This window comes from Aquarana catesbeiana, linkage group LG03 (genome assembly GCF_042186555.1).
Source record: "Aquarana catesbeiana isolate 2022-GZ linkage group LG03, ASM4218655v1, whole genome shotgun sequence".
Classification (NCBI taxonomy): domain Eukaryota; kingdom Metazoa; phylum Chordata; class Amphibia; order Anura; family Ranidae; genus Aquarana; species Aquarana catesbeiana.
Genome location: NC_133326.1, coordinates 649,313,005 through 649,329,949, shown reverse-complemented (window position 1 = coordinate 649,329,949; position 16,945 = coordinate 649,313,005). Strand labels below are relative to the sequence as shown.

At 43.2% G+C, this 16,945-nt stretch overlaps 1 protein-coding gene across 3 annotated transcripts in view; it reads right to left on the bottom strand.

The window, feature by feature from the left end:
• The window catches only part of CARM1 (coactivator associated arginine methyltransferase 1), a 59,550-nt gene that overhangs the window by 14,341 nt on the left and 28,264 nt on the right, over window positions 1-16,945 (bottom strand). For all 3 annotated transcript variants that reach the window (XR_012243046.1, XM_073622606.1, XM_073622607.1), the window contains exons 3-12: window positions 16,012-16,118; window positions 9,370-9,474; window positions 9,183-9,293; window positions 6,690-6,867; window positions 5,668-5,758; window positions 3,239-3,320; window positions 3,062-3,147; window positions 2,588-2,677; window positions 745-882; window positions 550-639 (exon numbers count right to left, since the gene is read on the bottom strand). Coding sequence is in view for 2 of the 3 variants with exons in the window: in XM_073622606.1 (XP_073478707.1) it covers window positions 550-639; window positions 745-882; window positions 2,588-2,677; window positions 3,062-3,147; window positions 3,239-3,320; window positions 5,668-5,758; window positions 6,690-6,867; window positions 9,183-9,293; window positions 9,370-9,474; window positions 16,012-16,118 (1,078 nt within the window). In the remaining variant the exon portion in view is untranslated. The remainder of the gene's footprint in view (window positions 1-549; window positions 640-744; window positions 883-2,587; window positions 2,678-3,061; window positions 3,148-3,238; window positions 3,321-5,667; window positions 5,759-6,689; window positions 6,868-9,182; window positions 9,294-9,369; window positions 9,475-16,011; window positions 16,119-16,945) is intronic.

The window sequence follows — 16,945 nt, the reverse complement described above, 5'->3', positions numbered from 1 at the left end:
CCAACAGTTCAGCCTCATCACCACACATAGTGAAGAAAAATTACCTATTTGCAACATTTTATAACAAAGTTGTTTGTTTTTTTTTTTTGGTTTTTTTAATGTCTGGTCTTTTATTGTTTATTTAGCAAAAAAAAAAAAAAAAAACCCAGTAGTGAAAAAGAAAGCTCTGTCTTAAAAAATTGTTAAAAATTTCAAAATGGGTAAAGTGCTGCATGACCACGCTATGGTCTTTCAAAGTGTGACAGCGCTGAAAGCTGAAAATTGGCCTGGACAGGAAGGGGGTGAGAAAGTGGCCGGTACTGAAGTGGTTAAAAAAAAAAAACAAAAAACAAAAAAAAAAAAACTGCCTCCTATTTTTTTTTTTTTTTTTTTTTAGCTGGCTCCTAGATTTAAAGCAAATTTGTCAAGCCCTGCTATAACCCAAATTATATAAATCTGCTATCTCCTTCCATGGCCACTGTCATAGTCAGCACTTTTGATACCACTACAAGCTTCTTCTTAAAACACGTTACCTAATACACTAACAAGTTTGATAATGGAGATACCCACCTAAAGAACGGGTTCTTCAGATCCAGCAGATTACTAGATTTGGATCCAGTCTGATCCACCTGAGCAACAATACTGATATCATAACTTTGCCTGTAAAAGAGAGAGCGAGGAAAGAATGAGATGCAATAAGCAGAAATAGAAGACGACGGCAACACAATCATTCAGCAGGTCCGGGGCTGCTGCACTTTCTCCCACCTTTTGTTAGCAATAAGCACGACTGTCCCAGATAATGTGTCTCCAGCTTTGGTGAAGAGGGGGGACTGTAGGAGGCAGCGGACCTGGTACCAATGAGTGAGGGGTTCTGTGGGTGCCGTGGAAAGCCATACAGTCATTCTGAAAAAAATAAAAAATTCGAAACACTAAGAAAACCCTGCACAATGTATATTGGTAATTCATAATGTTTCATTGCCATGATTTTCCAACTATGTAGCAGGAGAAAATACCTGATTGGATATAAATGGATCAGATTGTTTTGGTAAGCCCATACAAAATACATAGCAAGGCTGGCCTTACACTATGAAAATTTCTTTCCTACAACCATGGGTTGAAGGAAAGAAACCCAATAAGATTCCCCCATTAACCACTTAACACACTCCATGTACTGCGGAAGGGCAGCCGTTTTGGGCAAAGGGACAAACTGGTACATCGCCGCCTACTTCCGGGTTTAGGGCGTGCACCCCCCGGCTGGCTCCCGCGGTTATTATACATTCACAGCCTAGAGCTCCGTTTTGAAATTCATCACATGGCTCTGTACACAGGGAGCGAATTGTCAGTTTTTCATCCCCGAGCAGGGATGATAAATTGAGAGATTAGTAAAAAGCGGCACACGTTACACACATTACACATAGTTATGCAGGTATTTAACCCCTTGTTCGGCCTAGATGGTAACCCCTTCCCAGCCAGTGTCATTAGTGCAGTGACAGTGTATACTTTTAGCACTGATCACTGTAATAACGGCACTGGTGATATCAATGGCAGTTAGTCAGTCGTCGTCCCCCTCCCCTCCCCCCCCCCCCCAGTGTCAGTCAGTATCAGACTGTCCACCGCAATATTGCTGCCCCATTATAAAGTTATACATATATACATACACACACATCATAGTTTGTAGGTGCTAAAAACTTTCACACAAAATCAATATACACCAATTGTGAGTCTCCCCCCCCCCCCATCAAAAAAATGTAGCAGAGTACATTTTGGCCAAAATTTACGAAGTTTGATTTGATTTTTTTTATTGGATAGGTTTTATAGCTGAAGGTAAAAAATTATTTTTTTTTTTTTCAATTTTTTTTTTTGTGTTTAGAATTGCAAAAACTAAACAACCCAATGGTTATCAAATGCCACCAAAAGAAAGCTCTATTTGTGTGAAAAAAATGATCTATATTTTTTGTGGGTACAGCATTGCGTGACCGTGCAATCGCTAGTTAACGTAACGCAGTGCTGAATAGTACAGAATATCCAGGTCATGAAGGGGGTAAAATCTTTAAGAGCTGAAGTGGTTAACATTCAATGTGGATGAATGTGCTGTGCTACTGTATTCTGACAGTGGGAACCTAAGGGCTGACTTAAACTTCCTGCTGCTATTAACTAAATGTAAAATACAGGAGGAGTTGGACCCCTGTTAAAGTTCACCAAGTTGAGCAAAGACTTAGAAGATATGAAGAAAAACACTTTTTTGCTTGTTGAGGACCTGTATGATCTTTTAAACTTTTTTTTTTGCAAGTAACAAGGTCATCCAGCTATACAGTATTAGCCCTGGTTCACACTGCAGACAATTGTCATGCAACTGGTGTCCAATGAATGGCAATAGGACCGTTCTAATTGGTGCGACTCAAGTCGCTTCGACTTAGAAAAAAAGGTTCCTGCACTACTTTTGCTGCGACTTCAATACGACATGCATGGACTTCTGCTAAAGAAGTCATATGCAAGCCACGATGAAGTCACGCAGGGATGTCGAAGCTGCGGCAGTGTGAAACGGGCTAAGGGAGCAATATCGTCCCAACAAATACCCTTTGAACAGCATGTAATCTCTCCAACTTACATGGAACCGATGAAAGCCACATCAAACCAGAAGGCCAGGCCATGGACCAAACCAGAATGGAGCATGTGGAAGGAGAAGGGGATTTCTATTCTGTTGGAGAAAGAATAGGTATAATTGAAGTGCAAAGGAGCAGACATAATATATTCACAGTGTGATTAATGTCCCTAAGGTAAACCTGTAATGAAAGGGATATGGGGACTAGTTGACTGGCAAAACAGCTAGTGGATTGGTTAGCAGATGTCCCTACAGTGCATACTTGCTCTGGGTGAGTGAGACGTAATGAAGCAAAAGGGTTGAACATGACAGCTAAGCTTCTCTGGTGAAAATGTCAACGCCAGCATCCATGCTTTACTAAACATTTTAGAGGGCAAGGTTGTGAACTCACAGCTACCAATCAGTAATCCTGCAGCAGCCAAACAAAAGAAAGCCAATTTCTAATTGGCCGTTATGCTCTCCTTTGCGGACATGTAGTACCTGTGCAAATCAGTCTCTTTGGCATCCAGGAAATTCACTGTATATTTCACAGATTTGGCCATCAGTATTCTAATGTCAAAGGTATCCTAAAAAAAAAAAAAAAAAAAAAAAAAAAAAAAAAGATTAATACTGATGGGAGGAAAGCTGAACAACAGCATCTAATAGCAGTCCACATACCACAACTGGTTGCTTAAAATATTCATCCACAGCAGCTCCTCGAAGTGCTGAAAGGTCCACACCATGGAAAGAGGGCTGGTACCTAAAAGGGAAGGATAGAACTCTTAGCAGAATCACTTGCAGATGGGATTTCTTTACTATAAATTTATAGAGCCAACATATAGCATAACATTCTGTATGCCGATCACATCCGGCCACAAAAAAGGAGCTTAAAGTGTAAGTCCACCCCAACAATCCCTGAATCTAAAGACATCCATGATCTAATTCTAAACTATCAAGCCCTGTAAAGAAGGGTATACATACCTTTTATGAAGCCGATCTGGTCTCCAGCGGCGGAAGCTCTGAACAGGACACAGCCGACAATGGCTGTGAAATGAATAGGGAGCAACGTCACCCATAGATTTACTATGGGGCTTCCGTTGTCGACCGTATCCTCTGCACCCACCTCCACAGCGAAGCCGCAACTGACAGCTCAGCATGGGACACGGACGGGTCGGCTTCAGAAAAAGGTATGTATAAGGATTTCTTCTTTACAGGGCTAGATAGTTAGTGTTAGCTAGAAGAAGGAAAGGGTGAGAAAGATGGAAGGAGAGAGAGAAAGAAGGGAAGAGCAAGAAAAAAAAATCCTAAAGAGGAGGGGGGGGGCTTAAAGCGGAGCTTCCCTTTTTGGGTGAAGCTTTACTTTAAAATGTCAGTTTTGGCTGGTGTTGATACCCGAATGGGTGACATCACTGCACTGCACTGTGCTCCAGCCAGGGGACTGGCCATTCAGGTCCGAGCACTGTCATTGCTCCTCCATACCCAGAAGCCCAGCCCTGAGGTGTTGAGTGCAGATAGAGTATACATGGCTGAGGGGGAGCACTGTGACTGTCCTTAATGGACAGGGCAACAGTGTCTTTTTTTAAGGAGAAACTGGAGTACCTGGTGGTGGTCTTTTACTGTAATCTGTGTCCAACATAAGAGTTACCAACATTGGTAAATCACCCCCTTGCAGATTTTTCAAATAGCTGGCAAATAGATTCCAGAGAAAGGAAGCAAAATATTCAGCTCATAGTTTACAAACGTTAATGAAGCCATTGGACCAGAAAAGAAGCTAGACAACCAGCAATAGCAGAAAGAAAGGTGGGCAATTGCAGCCTACAAGCTCTCTCAAAAGTTTCCTTTAAGACTAGGTGGGGGAATTATACCCCATTTCACTCCACCTTAGTTCAGCGCTGACCCTGATCCAGGTTGAATGACTAGTAAATTCAACCCGCTTCATATAATCCTGGGCTGAGTGACAGAGTGAATATCTATGCAGGAGAAAAGACTGCCCCTCACTAAAAGACCAATAGAGATCGTGGATTATCATGTAACCACAGAGAAGGCATGGGGATTTAAAGTGAACACTTAAGTATTCACTTTGGACATTAAGTATTTAAACATCCTTAACAAGCAGTAAAACAATCTTACTGACTTCTCCAATAGAATGTACTGTGAAATAATTTACACCTGCTATGTGTTTACAGAAAGGCTGCTGTAATTAAAAAAAAAAAAAAAAAAAAAAAAAAAAAAGAAGAAGGGGGGTAAAACTTGAATTTCTGTGCCTTCATTGTGAACTTTGAAGATTTTTCCACGATACCTAGAGCTACAGAAGTGTCTTTAAAGTGATTGTTAAGCCACTATAATCTATTCGTCCCATCCCCTCTGTTATATAACAATGTGTCCCAGTGTCTGATCTATATAAAAAAAGATGCCGATTTTTACCTTATATCAGAACGTCCCTGGGTGCTCACATGACTCCTTGGCTCTCTACGCTCCCTGGCTGATAGCTATAGTGGGAGGGGCCGAGAACTCTCGCTGACGTCAGTCGGGTAGGAGAGAGATTAGAGCGGTCATGTGAGCGCCGGGAGACGCTACGATATATAAAAGGTAAAAATTGGCATTTTTGTCATATAGATCAGACACTGGGACACATATTGTAATATAAGAGGGAATGGCATGAATAGATAGTTTTTAAAGCAGCAGGAGGGGAGGGACGGGCAGTGTCTCCAGCTGACAGGGGGGAGAGAGAGAGGGGAGATCTGCGGATGGCAGAGGCACGTAAACTGACCAGTGTCAGGGCTCAGCAGCCATGATAAACCTTAGTCAGTTAAAGGGGGGAGGGCAGAATCAGACAGGTATTTTAGGTTATACAAGGTGCCAAATTACATAGCACAAGCACTGTGCTGTTATGCATGCTTTAAGGGAACAGGATCTATTTTTGGGTAACAAACAATTTAATGCTTATTCAGAATGTACAAGTACTTTAGAGTGTATAATTTAAGGTCATTTTACAAGAACTGTAAAAAAAATGCACTGTGGGGGTTGAGTACAGTTCTGCTTTAAGGCAACACTTCAACATTTTCCTCTTAGGTCTGCAATTCTTGGACAACCTCGAAGGAACTCACCAGAAGTTGGCTTTTGTAAACTGTTCCATGTAAAGCTGCTCATCTGTGAACGGCGCTAGATGAACGTCTCCAATAGTTGGAAACATGTTACCTAGAGAAGACAGACACGAAAATGCAAAACTGGAAATATAAAAAGCTTGGCCTGATCAAGCATAATTCTCAAAATTTAGCTAGGACAACAATCTACTGTAACATTTACTAGCTGGAAGCTAATGCCTACATCAGCTGTTCCTTGTCACTCTCTCAGTAGCAAGACCTCCTGCACCTAACTTCTTGGCTCCTCCCACATGCTCCAGAATGTCTTACATATATTTTTTAATTAAAGTGTAGGACTTTAATAACAGTGCATCTGACATCATCACAAATTAACTCTGTTCAAATGTGCAGCCATTTCTAATTTAAATTGGTTGTAGGCTCAAGTTTTTTTACCTTCTATGCATGAAGGTAAAACACCTGTGTTCTTTCTGCAGCGCCCTAGCCTCCTCTACACCCCCCCCCCCCCCCCCCCCACTTACCTGAGCCCCATCCAGTGATGTGCACGGAGCCTCTCCCTCAGCATTGGCTGAGACAGCAGCAATAGCCATTGGTTCCGGCTACTGTCAATCACAGTCAGTGAGCAAATGAACAGAAAATGGGAGCAGGGCCAAGCCGCGCTCTGTGAGTGAAATGACACAGAGCAGAGGCTCGGGAGCTCCCACAGCAAGCTGTTTTCTGTGGGGGCCCTCGGCAGGAGACAGGAGAGCCGATGGGGGACCCAAGAAGAGGAGGGAGGATTGGGGCTCTTTCTGGGCAAAACTTTTACACAGAGCAGTTAAGTATAACCAAGAGACACAAAAAGAGGGGGTGTTTTAACCTTCAGGGATTCACCTAGAGCTGAAACCTCAGTATTGGATTGAGCCTTTAAGATTTAATATTTTTATCTCATCTTTGTTCTCCCTTTGTGTGTCTCTTTGTCAGAGCCAAAGGCAGTTTAGTGATTCTCAGCATGGACACATCAATGTTCAGCAACTTTTATGCCTTACCGTTGGGTTTGAGAAACTTCTTTGCATGCAAGTAACTCTCCAGCATCCGCTCATTGAACAGCATGTATCCCATAGGCTCAGAAATGATAATATCCACCTGCTCAGGAAGAGCCACTTCCTCCACCTTTCCTGGGATCACCACAATTCGATCGGTTAGATTGTTACTCTTCACCAATAACTACAGAAGGGAGAGACGAAACATCAACTCAATGTTAGTGGACCTCATAAAAGCAAAGGCATGCCTTACAAAAAAAAAAAAAAAAAAAAAAGGAAAAGAAAAAAAAAAAAAAAAGATTGTTGTTATTTCAAATTTGTAACTTGCCAAACAGTCTGGCAATTTGGTTATTTCATACACTTGCTCAAAACTTTTTTGCTGTAGGTTTGAGTTAGCTCCTTGTAGGGACATCCGCCTTTCACTCAGCCGGGGCCACAAACTTGAAAGGCTACGCAGGGTTTTTATGATGGCACCTCTGGCATCACTCTAAAATAGATTTTCTGCATAACTGCGCACATTTTGTAATTTAGGTTATGTAAAAATGTTTTACTTTAACCTGCTACTAGCTATGATTTTATAACAACTGACAAAAATAAAAAAACTTATCTTCCCTGAAACTGACAATGGTGTCCAGTGTGTAGTCCGAATTCCCATCCCCCTGTATTTACAGGGGTGCTGACTGCTCCTTCCACAAAAAGAGTGAGATCAAAGGACATTTATGAGGGGTAGGTGTTCTGTAGTCCTGTCTCGGCGTCATCATCTTAGGATCAACTTCTAGTACATCTTAGGATGATAACGCCAAGTCATTGGCATCAATAAACAAGTTTGCAGATCAGTAAATTCAGAACTGTTTATAAGCATACTTGTTCCAGATCACTGAACCCACACTACAATTGGAGAGGTTTACAATCAATCCCTGGACAAAAAAGTGAGGAGGAATATCTACGACAAGGACATTTTAGTAAAATGGGAAAAGGTTAGAACTTGACAATGTTTTTATCTTCCTGTCTTTGTGACAACCGCCACCACCGCCCTTCTCAAATGGGCTTCACAGGGACAGAAAGTGAGCGAAAATGTCCTGAATGAGCAAACATACTGAAAAAAAAAATGACAAATGTTTAACTGTACCTCACATTATACAAAAAATGATAGATTTAGGCCTTTATTGCTGCCCAAATTCACATCTAATAAATTTGTGTCCTACTGGCAAAATCACAAGAAAATCTACCCATTTCTTACAGCTGTCACTGGAACAGATGTCACCACTGGAGGATCTCCCCTCACCTTCTGTTCCAGAGAGCTGTAATTTTTTGGATTTCCCATCAGGTTTTCTTCTAGTGACAGCTGTCACAGGACAATTAGGTTAGCACCCCCTAACAAAAACCCAGACAGAAGTGCTCTTCCCTGCTCTACCCAAAGCTAGAAAAAAAAAATGTATTTACTATACTTAAAGCAGAATCAAACACTAAATGAACAGCCTACCCTACCCCACTTCTGCACCATCATCTCAAAAAGCTCTGGCATGTGCACATATGCTTCACTAGTGTCCTCCTGGTATCTAGGACCAGACAGACCGGCGGACCCATGTGCGCACGCACGGCGAGATTTCTGCATGTGCGCCCAATCGCTGCTAGCTTCTGGCAGATTGCCATTATACAGCCGGCAACGCTTGTGCATGTGCACACACAATCGCACAAAGCTTAGTAACACATTGGTGCAGATTTACTAAAACTGGAGCACTCAGAAATCTGGTGCAGCTGTGCATGATGGCCAATCAGCTTCTAACTTCAGCTTGTTCAATTAAGCTTTGACAATAAAACATGGAAGCCGATTGGTTCCTGTGCAGAGCTGCACCAGATTTTGCTCTCTCCAACTTTAGTAAAGCTCCCCCATTGCATCCTGGCATAGTGGTGGTGTAGGAAACCCAGGAAGCAGCAAGGCCTGGACTAGACCGGAAACCTGGAAGTGCTGCATTGCAGCTCATAAAAAGTACAATAGAAAAAAAAAAAAAAAAAAATTGAATAAAAAGGTTTAGCAATTGTGTAAGGGGGAGGGATAAAATAAAGGAAAGGTTGGTACATGGAGTTTAGTTCCACTTTAAATACTACAAGAGTGGAGAAAAATGCTCCGTCCGATGCCCTCTTAAGGCCACACTAGGAACGGAGCCTGTTACAGGAGAATGATGCAGGTGGGGAAGATCTGTCAACTGTCCAATGGAGCAATGAAGACTCTACCAGGAATGATCCCTCTCTTGCGCCAATATTGGTTGAGCACACAATCACACCTTACTGTAAAATCTCCTTTAGGTTTAGGAAGAATGATGCCAGGTAAGGGCCTCCCTTACTATCCATTCAGTACAGAAACAATTGCATATAAAGTTCAAATACTGTACAAAGCTGTTGCTAAAGGAGTTTATATAAAACAGGCTGTAGACGTGTATGGCCAGTTTTAGGCAGAGCTTTTATACTGAAGATCTGGCCTGTGCCATGACCACTCACCTCGGCGTGCTGTGCCATGGTGCTCGCTTCAACAGCATAGACCTTGCGAGCTCCAGCCTGAACTGCAAAGAAGGACAGGATCCCTGAGCCACAGCCAACATCTAAAACAACCTGAAGAGAGAAAAGACATTCAGAAAAATTCCTAATCCCACCCAGAGCATGTGCTATGATGTGCTCCGAAATTTACTTTATCTTTGAAGTCCATATGGTTCTGTAGGATAGCTCGCTGGTAGGTGCCAGTCCTCACATAGTCCTGCATCATGTTCTGTTGCTGTGACAGGTAGCCATAAAACTGCATTTGGGGAAAAAACAAAAAACACACAACTTAAAGTAGATGTAAACCCTCACATATAACCAGTGAAGTGCACAGCCTCCGATGATACACAGAGATGAAACAAATCTCCCTACATAAAATTTTACATGTGTATCTGCTGTCTTCATCTTTATATACGGTTTAGAAAGTGCACATCATGTTAGAATGTTCACTTCCTCATTCTGCACTGTGAGAGAAGTCTTGGATTACACTGGGAGAAAGCTGATTGGAGGAAAGGCACCCCCCCTCCAGATAGGCAGAGACTTTCAGAGCTGTGCTGCAAGGAGAGCAGCTTTCTGTTAATTTATAGCACCCAGAAGTTATCAGGCAGCTGATAACAGAAGAATGGTGCAGGAGAAAGCTATGGGACACAGTGCTTTGAAGAGAGATAAGAAAAAACACTGCAGATATATGTGCCCAGCTCAAATTTCATGAATCGTGTTTACATCCACTTTCATTAAAGCTAAAGAAATATGACAGACATCCTAATAGCTTACACAGCTGTTAACATATTAGAACAAGTTTCACAAGGCTTGCACCATTATTTTGTTTGTGTTTTTTACATTTTTTAAAGTTGAATGACAATACATTTGGTAATTTTGCTTCTATCCCCACTGAGCACCTTTTAAGTCCCGTCTACCCCTTCTCTTTTAAAGGATTACAGTGATCTGCCTCCTGAACCAGTGTCACGCGTTGATGACTTCTCTACCTGGCTACCCCATTTTCTCTCCTCTGCAATACCCACCATTATCCCTGGCGATTTTAACATCCCCGCTAACGTTAACAGCCCAGTTGCATCCCAACTTTTCCACTCAACCTCATCCTTTGACCTAATACAATGGCCACAGTCCCCCACTCACTCTACTGGCAATACCCTCGACCTTTTTTTCTCCAATCTTTGCACCCCCTACCACCTCACCAACACCCCCTTTCCTCTCTGACCACAACCTCATTACTTTAACAATGTGCTAGTCTCCCAACCACCAGTCCCACCAAGCAGAAAACAATTACCCGCAGAAACCTTAGTCACTTTAATCCTTCTCTTTTCTACTCTGTTTCTACTCTACTGACCACCTTCATGACAAAATCTCACCCCTGTCTTGCCTCGTCCTGACCACCTCGATCTACAACAGTTCACTTTTTGGGCCCTCTTGCTCCTCTTACTACACAGAATATCAGGCCCCGACCATTAAAACCTTGGCAGACTGACGACACCAGGAAACCTTGAGACACAGCTGAGCACCGAAGCGTGTGTGGCATAAAACCAAATCCCAACATGCATTCACCCAAAATAAATCTGTCTTCTTAAAATACAATTCCTCCCTCCATGCTGACAAACAAGCCTACTTTGTCACTAGGGGTGCACGTCTTCACTGGTCTCATAATACGATTACGATTATCTGGTCAACGATTCGATTCCGCGATGCATCACGATTACTGACGCGCTCCCACTTCCGCTTGGGCTGCCTAGGCAGCTCTACCTCCCTGCAATCTTCTGGGACACATCACAGTTCCCAGAAGATTGCCCGGCTGTGCAGGACAGCGCAGTGAGACAGGTGCACCTGGCTGTGAAGCTGCAAGCTGTCACAGCCGGATGCCCACAGTAGTATTGCCAGCGCCGTGGACAGGCAGGGGAGAGAATGGAGGGTTTGGGTGGCCACGCCGCTGGATTGTGGGACAGGTGAGTGTCTTTTTACTAAAAGTCAGAAGATACACTTTTTTTGTAGCTGCTGACTTTTAATAAACAAAAAATTTACTAGGCGGCCCCTCCCTGCCAGCGATCTTCTGGGTCCTAGAAGATTGGCTGGCCAATGGCAGAGCGCAGTGCGGCTCGTGCAGTCTGCGCCCAGCTGTGAAGCCATAAGCTGTCACGGACGGGTGTCACTGCCCACAGTAGATACGACGGCACAGAGGAGAGGAGGGGGGAGAGGAGCAAGGCTCCGTGCGGCCGCATCGATGGACCGTGGGACAGGTGAATGTCTGATTATTAAAAGTCAGCAGCTAAACTTTTTGTAGCTGCTGACTTTTAATAAACTAAAAAAACGGGTGGAACTCCACTTTACGAGGTGCACTAATCCGGTGCACTACAGGGTACAGGAATTCACACACACGGCTGCTGGGAGGTCAGGAGGGATTAGAATCCACAACTGACAAACAGCCCTGTGAAGTTCCATGTACTGTCTCTGTGATGACATTTCTCTGGGCTCCCTCGTTTGCACCTTCAAGCACACTAGGAGTTAACACAGTGGAATGTGTAAACTGGGGGGGGCAGAGAAATAATGTCAGCACGTGTAGGAGACAGTGTAAGTAGTTTACAAACACATTTGTACTCTACATACTGCTGTTAAAATACCTGTGTGGTAAAACATGCAGTTATAATTCATGAAGTGCCCACCGCTGTATGTGCACTTTAAAATTTATGCAGCTTCATATCTTATTTTTTAGTCTGTGTATATAACTGTGTTTTTGTCAAAATGGCTTTTGTTAATAAATGCAATTGTAAGCCATTAAGTGGTGACCGCTGTATGTGTGTTTTTTAAAATATATGCAGCTTCATACCTCATTTTTAGTCTGTGTATATAACTGTATAAGCCGCTCATGTGACTGCTCAGTCCGGCCCGCATCTCTCTCCTCAGTATCACGTCTCTCCTGACGTCAGTGGGAGTTCTCAGCCCCGCCCACCAACTGTAGCTATCAGATCAGAAGAGAGGCGGGCGGGGCTGACGTCAGGAGATACGTGAGGAGAGGGGCGGGCCGGACCGAGCAGTCACATGAGCGGCTTATACAGTTATATACACAGACTAAAAACGAGGTATGAAGCTGCATATATTAAAAAAAAAAAAAAAAAAAAAAAAAAAAAAAAAAAAAAAACACACATACAGCGGTCACCACGTAATGGATTACAATTGCATTTATTAACAAAAGCCATTTTGACAAAACCGCTCAGAGCACACTTCCGGGCGGGGCAAGTCGGGATGACGTCACACCCGACATTGATTATTCGGGGGGTGGGGGTTGCATCGATGCCGCATCGGGACCCCCGAATCGCAATGCATCGATTAAATTCCACACCCATATTTCCACTTTCTCCACCATCATCTCCATCCAGTAACTCGCTCACTGCTCATGAGATTGACAATCACTTCAAAAAGAAGATTGATGCAATTCGTGGGGGCATCTCCACTGCAGAGACATTTAACCCACTTAACATACCCTGTACAAATCCACTCAACACTCTCCTCTTTTGACCTTGCTACTACCAAAGAGGTCTCTAAAGCTTTCTCAAAAGCCCGTCTTAACACCTGTCCCCTGGATCCTGTTCCCTCACATGAACTACGGTCACTCTTTTCTATCTTATGCTCCCTCACTCACATCTTCAATATCTCTCCCTCTACTGGCACCTCACCCTCCCCTCTAAAACAAGCTGTGATCACCCCCTACATACGTAAAAAGCCCTCACTGGACCCTACCAGTCTGAACAACGTAAGACCCATCTCCTTGCTCCCGTTTGTGTCAAAACTTTTAGAACGCTTAGTCTACAACCATCTTAGCTCCTACCTCACTGACAACAAACTTCTTGACCACTTACAGTGTGGCTTCCACTTACTACACTCCACTGAAACTCACTAATGATCTACTAACTGCTAAAGCCAGGGGCCACTACTCCACACACTTACTACTAGACCTCTCTGCAGCCTTTGATACTGTTGACCATCCCCTCCTCAAAAAACAAAACAAAAAAAAACTCCACTCTATTGGCCTTTAAGACTCTGCTCTCTCCTGGTTCTCCTCCTACCTATCACAGTGCTCCTTCAGTGTTACCTATAACTCTGTTTCATCACCTTCCCTTCTTTCTGTAGGGGTACCTCAAGGTTCTGTCCTTAGACCCCTTCTAAATTTACACCTCCTCCCTTGGTCAGTTATTAAACTCCCATGGCTTCCAATACCATCTCTATGATGATGATACACACATCTCTCTCTACTCCTCACTTCTTCAGTCTCCTCTCACATTACTAACATATCAGTATGGATGTCACACCGCTTCCTCATACTAAAATTTTTCTAAAACTGAGATCATATTTTTTCCTCCAGCCCGTGCCCCCCCCCAACTTCTGCAGCAAGATCAATAAAACAACAATCAGTCCCTCCGCTCATGCCAGGGTGCTAGGTGTAATCCTGGACTCTGACCTGCCTTTTCAGACCCAAATCCAATCCCTGTCCAAATCTTGTAGGCTTCACCTCCAAAACATCTCCAAAATACGCACCTTTGTAACCGTTGAAACCACAACTTATCCAATCCCTCGTTATCTCTCGCCTTGACTATTTTAACTCCCTCCTCATTGCCCTTCCTCTCTGCAAGCTATTCTCTCTTTAGTCCAACATGAATGCTGCTGCCAGACTCATCCACCTTACCATCCCTTCAGTGTCCACCACCCCTCTCTACCAATCCCTCCACTGGCTTCCTGTTGCCCAACGAATAAAGTTCAAAATACTAACATACAAAGCCATTTACAATTCTGCCCTGAGCTACACCAATCTTATCTCCAAATATTATCCAAAATCGCCCACCTGCGCTCCTCCCAAGACCTTCTGCTTTCTAGCACCCTTGTCTCCTCCTCCCATGCTCCTCTCCAGGACTTCTCCAGAGCCTCTCTCATCCTCAAACTCACTACCCCAATCAGTCTGGTTATCTCCTACTCTAGCCACTTTTAGGAGTTCGCTGAAAACTCATCTCTTCAGGGAGGCCTATCCTGCCTTCAGTTAACAACCGAATCTTCTACTTCCAGCATCAGTTCATCCCTCAACGTTACCATCTTTTGTTTCACCAGACCATTCCCATTAGGTTGTAAGCTCCCAGGAGCAGGGCCCTTCGAACCCTCTCATATTGAATTGTATTGTCTACCTTTATATTTTAAAGCCCTGTGAAAACTGTTGGCGCAATATAAATCCTGTATAATAAAAAAACAGTGTCCGGTGAGTTTTTTCTTAACTCATCTTAAATAAAATTAGAGCCTTTGCTTTCTAAGGTAAGCTGGACATTGTCATATATAGACAGAACTTTATTAGGTTTTAGATTGACAGGTTTTCTAATCTCGTATTTACAGTCAAGAATCACAAATTATGAGATTTCCCCTCTCAGGGGATTACCGGGACAGGAAGTCATGGGAAATCAGACGACTGTAAAGCCTGAAAAAGTGTTTAATTCTGCCGGACTATCCAAAAACTAACTAAAACATTTCGTCTGAAATTACCTAACTCCTATAGTAAAGGCTTCCTGATAACTATGCAGCGAGGACAGATTAGTTCTCCTGAAGAAGTTCCGCGAGGAACAAAATATATGTAGACAGCTTCTACACAGGAACGGACCCCCCTCTCATCCCGATGTACCGCATCCCTAGCCTATTGAATGGAACCCTACAAGCTACCCAATACGCTCCTCACTGATATCGCATGAACTGCCATCATTGCTATTATCGGACCGCTGGTTGTTGCTTTTATTTGGAAGTCATAAGACTACCTGCAACTGTAACAGATCACACAGGTGAAGCAGCAACAATGCTCAGCTCAGAACTTACCATGGAAATCACATATTTGCAGGACCTATTCAACAGCATTACTATCTAACCAGTGTTATCTGCTTTTCCTGCACTCTTCATCTGATCCACAGAATATCCGCCTCTCCATCATCTTCACATTACTGACTAACTACTTGGAGGATCTCCACATTTTCAACCCTTCAGCAAGCACGAGGGAGCTGATCTGTGAGTACATTCATACACATACCAATCATAAATCGGCAGTCTTAGTGGCATACCTGGATCAGTGGGATTGATACACTCATTGGCCGGATTGGATGTATGTATATATGCTCCCTTTTAACAGGAATTCACCTGAGGGATCTTTTGATAGTCCCATACAATGTCATATAAATACGGATTACATCCGTTACACTTTCAGTGGATGAATAATTCTCATACCATTCAACCAGCTCTCACCGCCTGACCCCTTGGTACACACATCCACAACCAGGACTAGTGTTCCTTTTTGATACACATAAAGGTGGGATCAGGACTGGTGTATACTTTATTCCTCTATATAGAGAAGTTCACCATTCAGTGATATCAGTCTAATTGAGGATCTCCTGACCTGGTATTGGTTTACTGTATTCATCCATTGTGGTTTTAAAGGTACAAAACCCCATACTCAGGCTGGTGAATTACTGCAGTAGCTTTTGTTATACATTGGCTAGTTACGGGTGCAGGCGCTAATTTCAGGGGTACCATCCAGTGGGGGGTGGCACAGTCCTTGGTTCCAGTACCACCTGGGGGGGGGGGGGGATTTATTAAGGTTCCACATTTTTGCACTGAGGGGAGTATCGGATTAGGAATATTTTTGTAAAGGATTGAATAGTGGGAGAGTTATACAGGGAAAGATTTTGTGGGGGATGTGGGATTATATGTAGGGGAGGAGGATTGTTGTGATTTCGAACTGCTTTTTGTGTGGAGGAATTAGTACCTGGAAGTACTGCACAGCCGATGATTCCTCTGTCCGCTCGCTGAACACACTTTTGTCTGAAGAGGACCTCCTGCAACCCTTGATTATATTGTAAAAGGAGCAGAAATCTGCAGAGGAAGAACAGGATATAGATGATACAAATATACAACCCAACACACCTTATGAATGCAATGACAATTGGAACAAATACATTTTCGCAGACATATTTGATACATATTGAAATATGTGACTGTTGAAATTCAGATTTCGGCATAAAATCCCATCTAGTCACTAGAAAACTCAGTAATACGTCACTATCAAGGTTTTCACTAAAGGCGGGGAAAATGTGCTTCTAGTATGGCATGCACAGGTACAAAGTTTGTATAGCTCTGCTGATCTCTGCAGGCCTAATTTAAGGTGTTCAGAGGTATGGTTCTGAGGACAAGGGGGAGAGAAACACAGCTATGACTCTTAGCAGCCCACACTGAAAGGATCCTTCAAAAGATGGGAATAGGAATGCTTCAACAGGTCACCTGCGTTTTTAGATTTAGAAAAAGTCAAAATTGTGTCGGATCCATTACCAGTAATATGTATATGGAGTACACAATGAGACCCATGGCACTTATCTAAGAAATCTGATGCTGCTTTGAACACTAGATGGCATGTTTTTATGGACAATGCTACAATCTATTACTATTGCCTTATATCCTCTACACCAGGGGTGTCCAACCTGCGGCTCAACACAAAATTGTAAACAAAAATGTTGAATTTTTTCTAAAAATGCAATTACACTTAGCGAACATGTGTGGCCGAAGAAAAATTTGAAATTTTCCGCTTATCGGCGGGTGCCGCTGGGTAGAGGGCAGAGAGGAGAGCAGACACACGTCAGTTTTCCTTCTCCTTGTTGTTGACCAGAATATGAAATGTGAGGTCACTTCCGGTGTCTTGCCGAGAA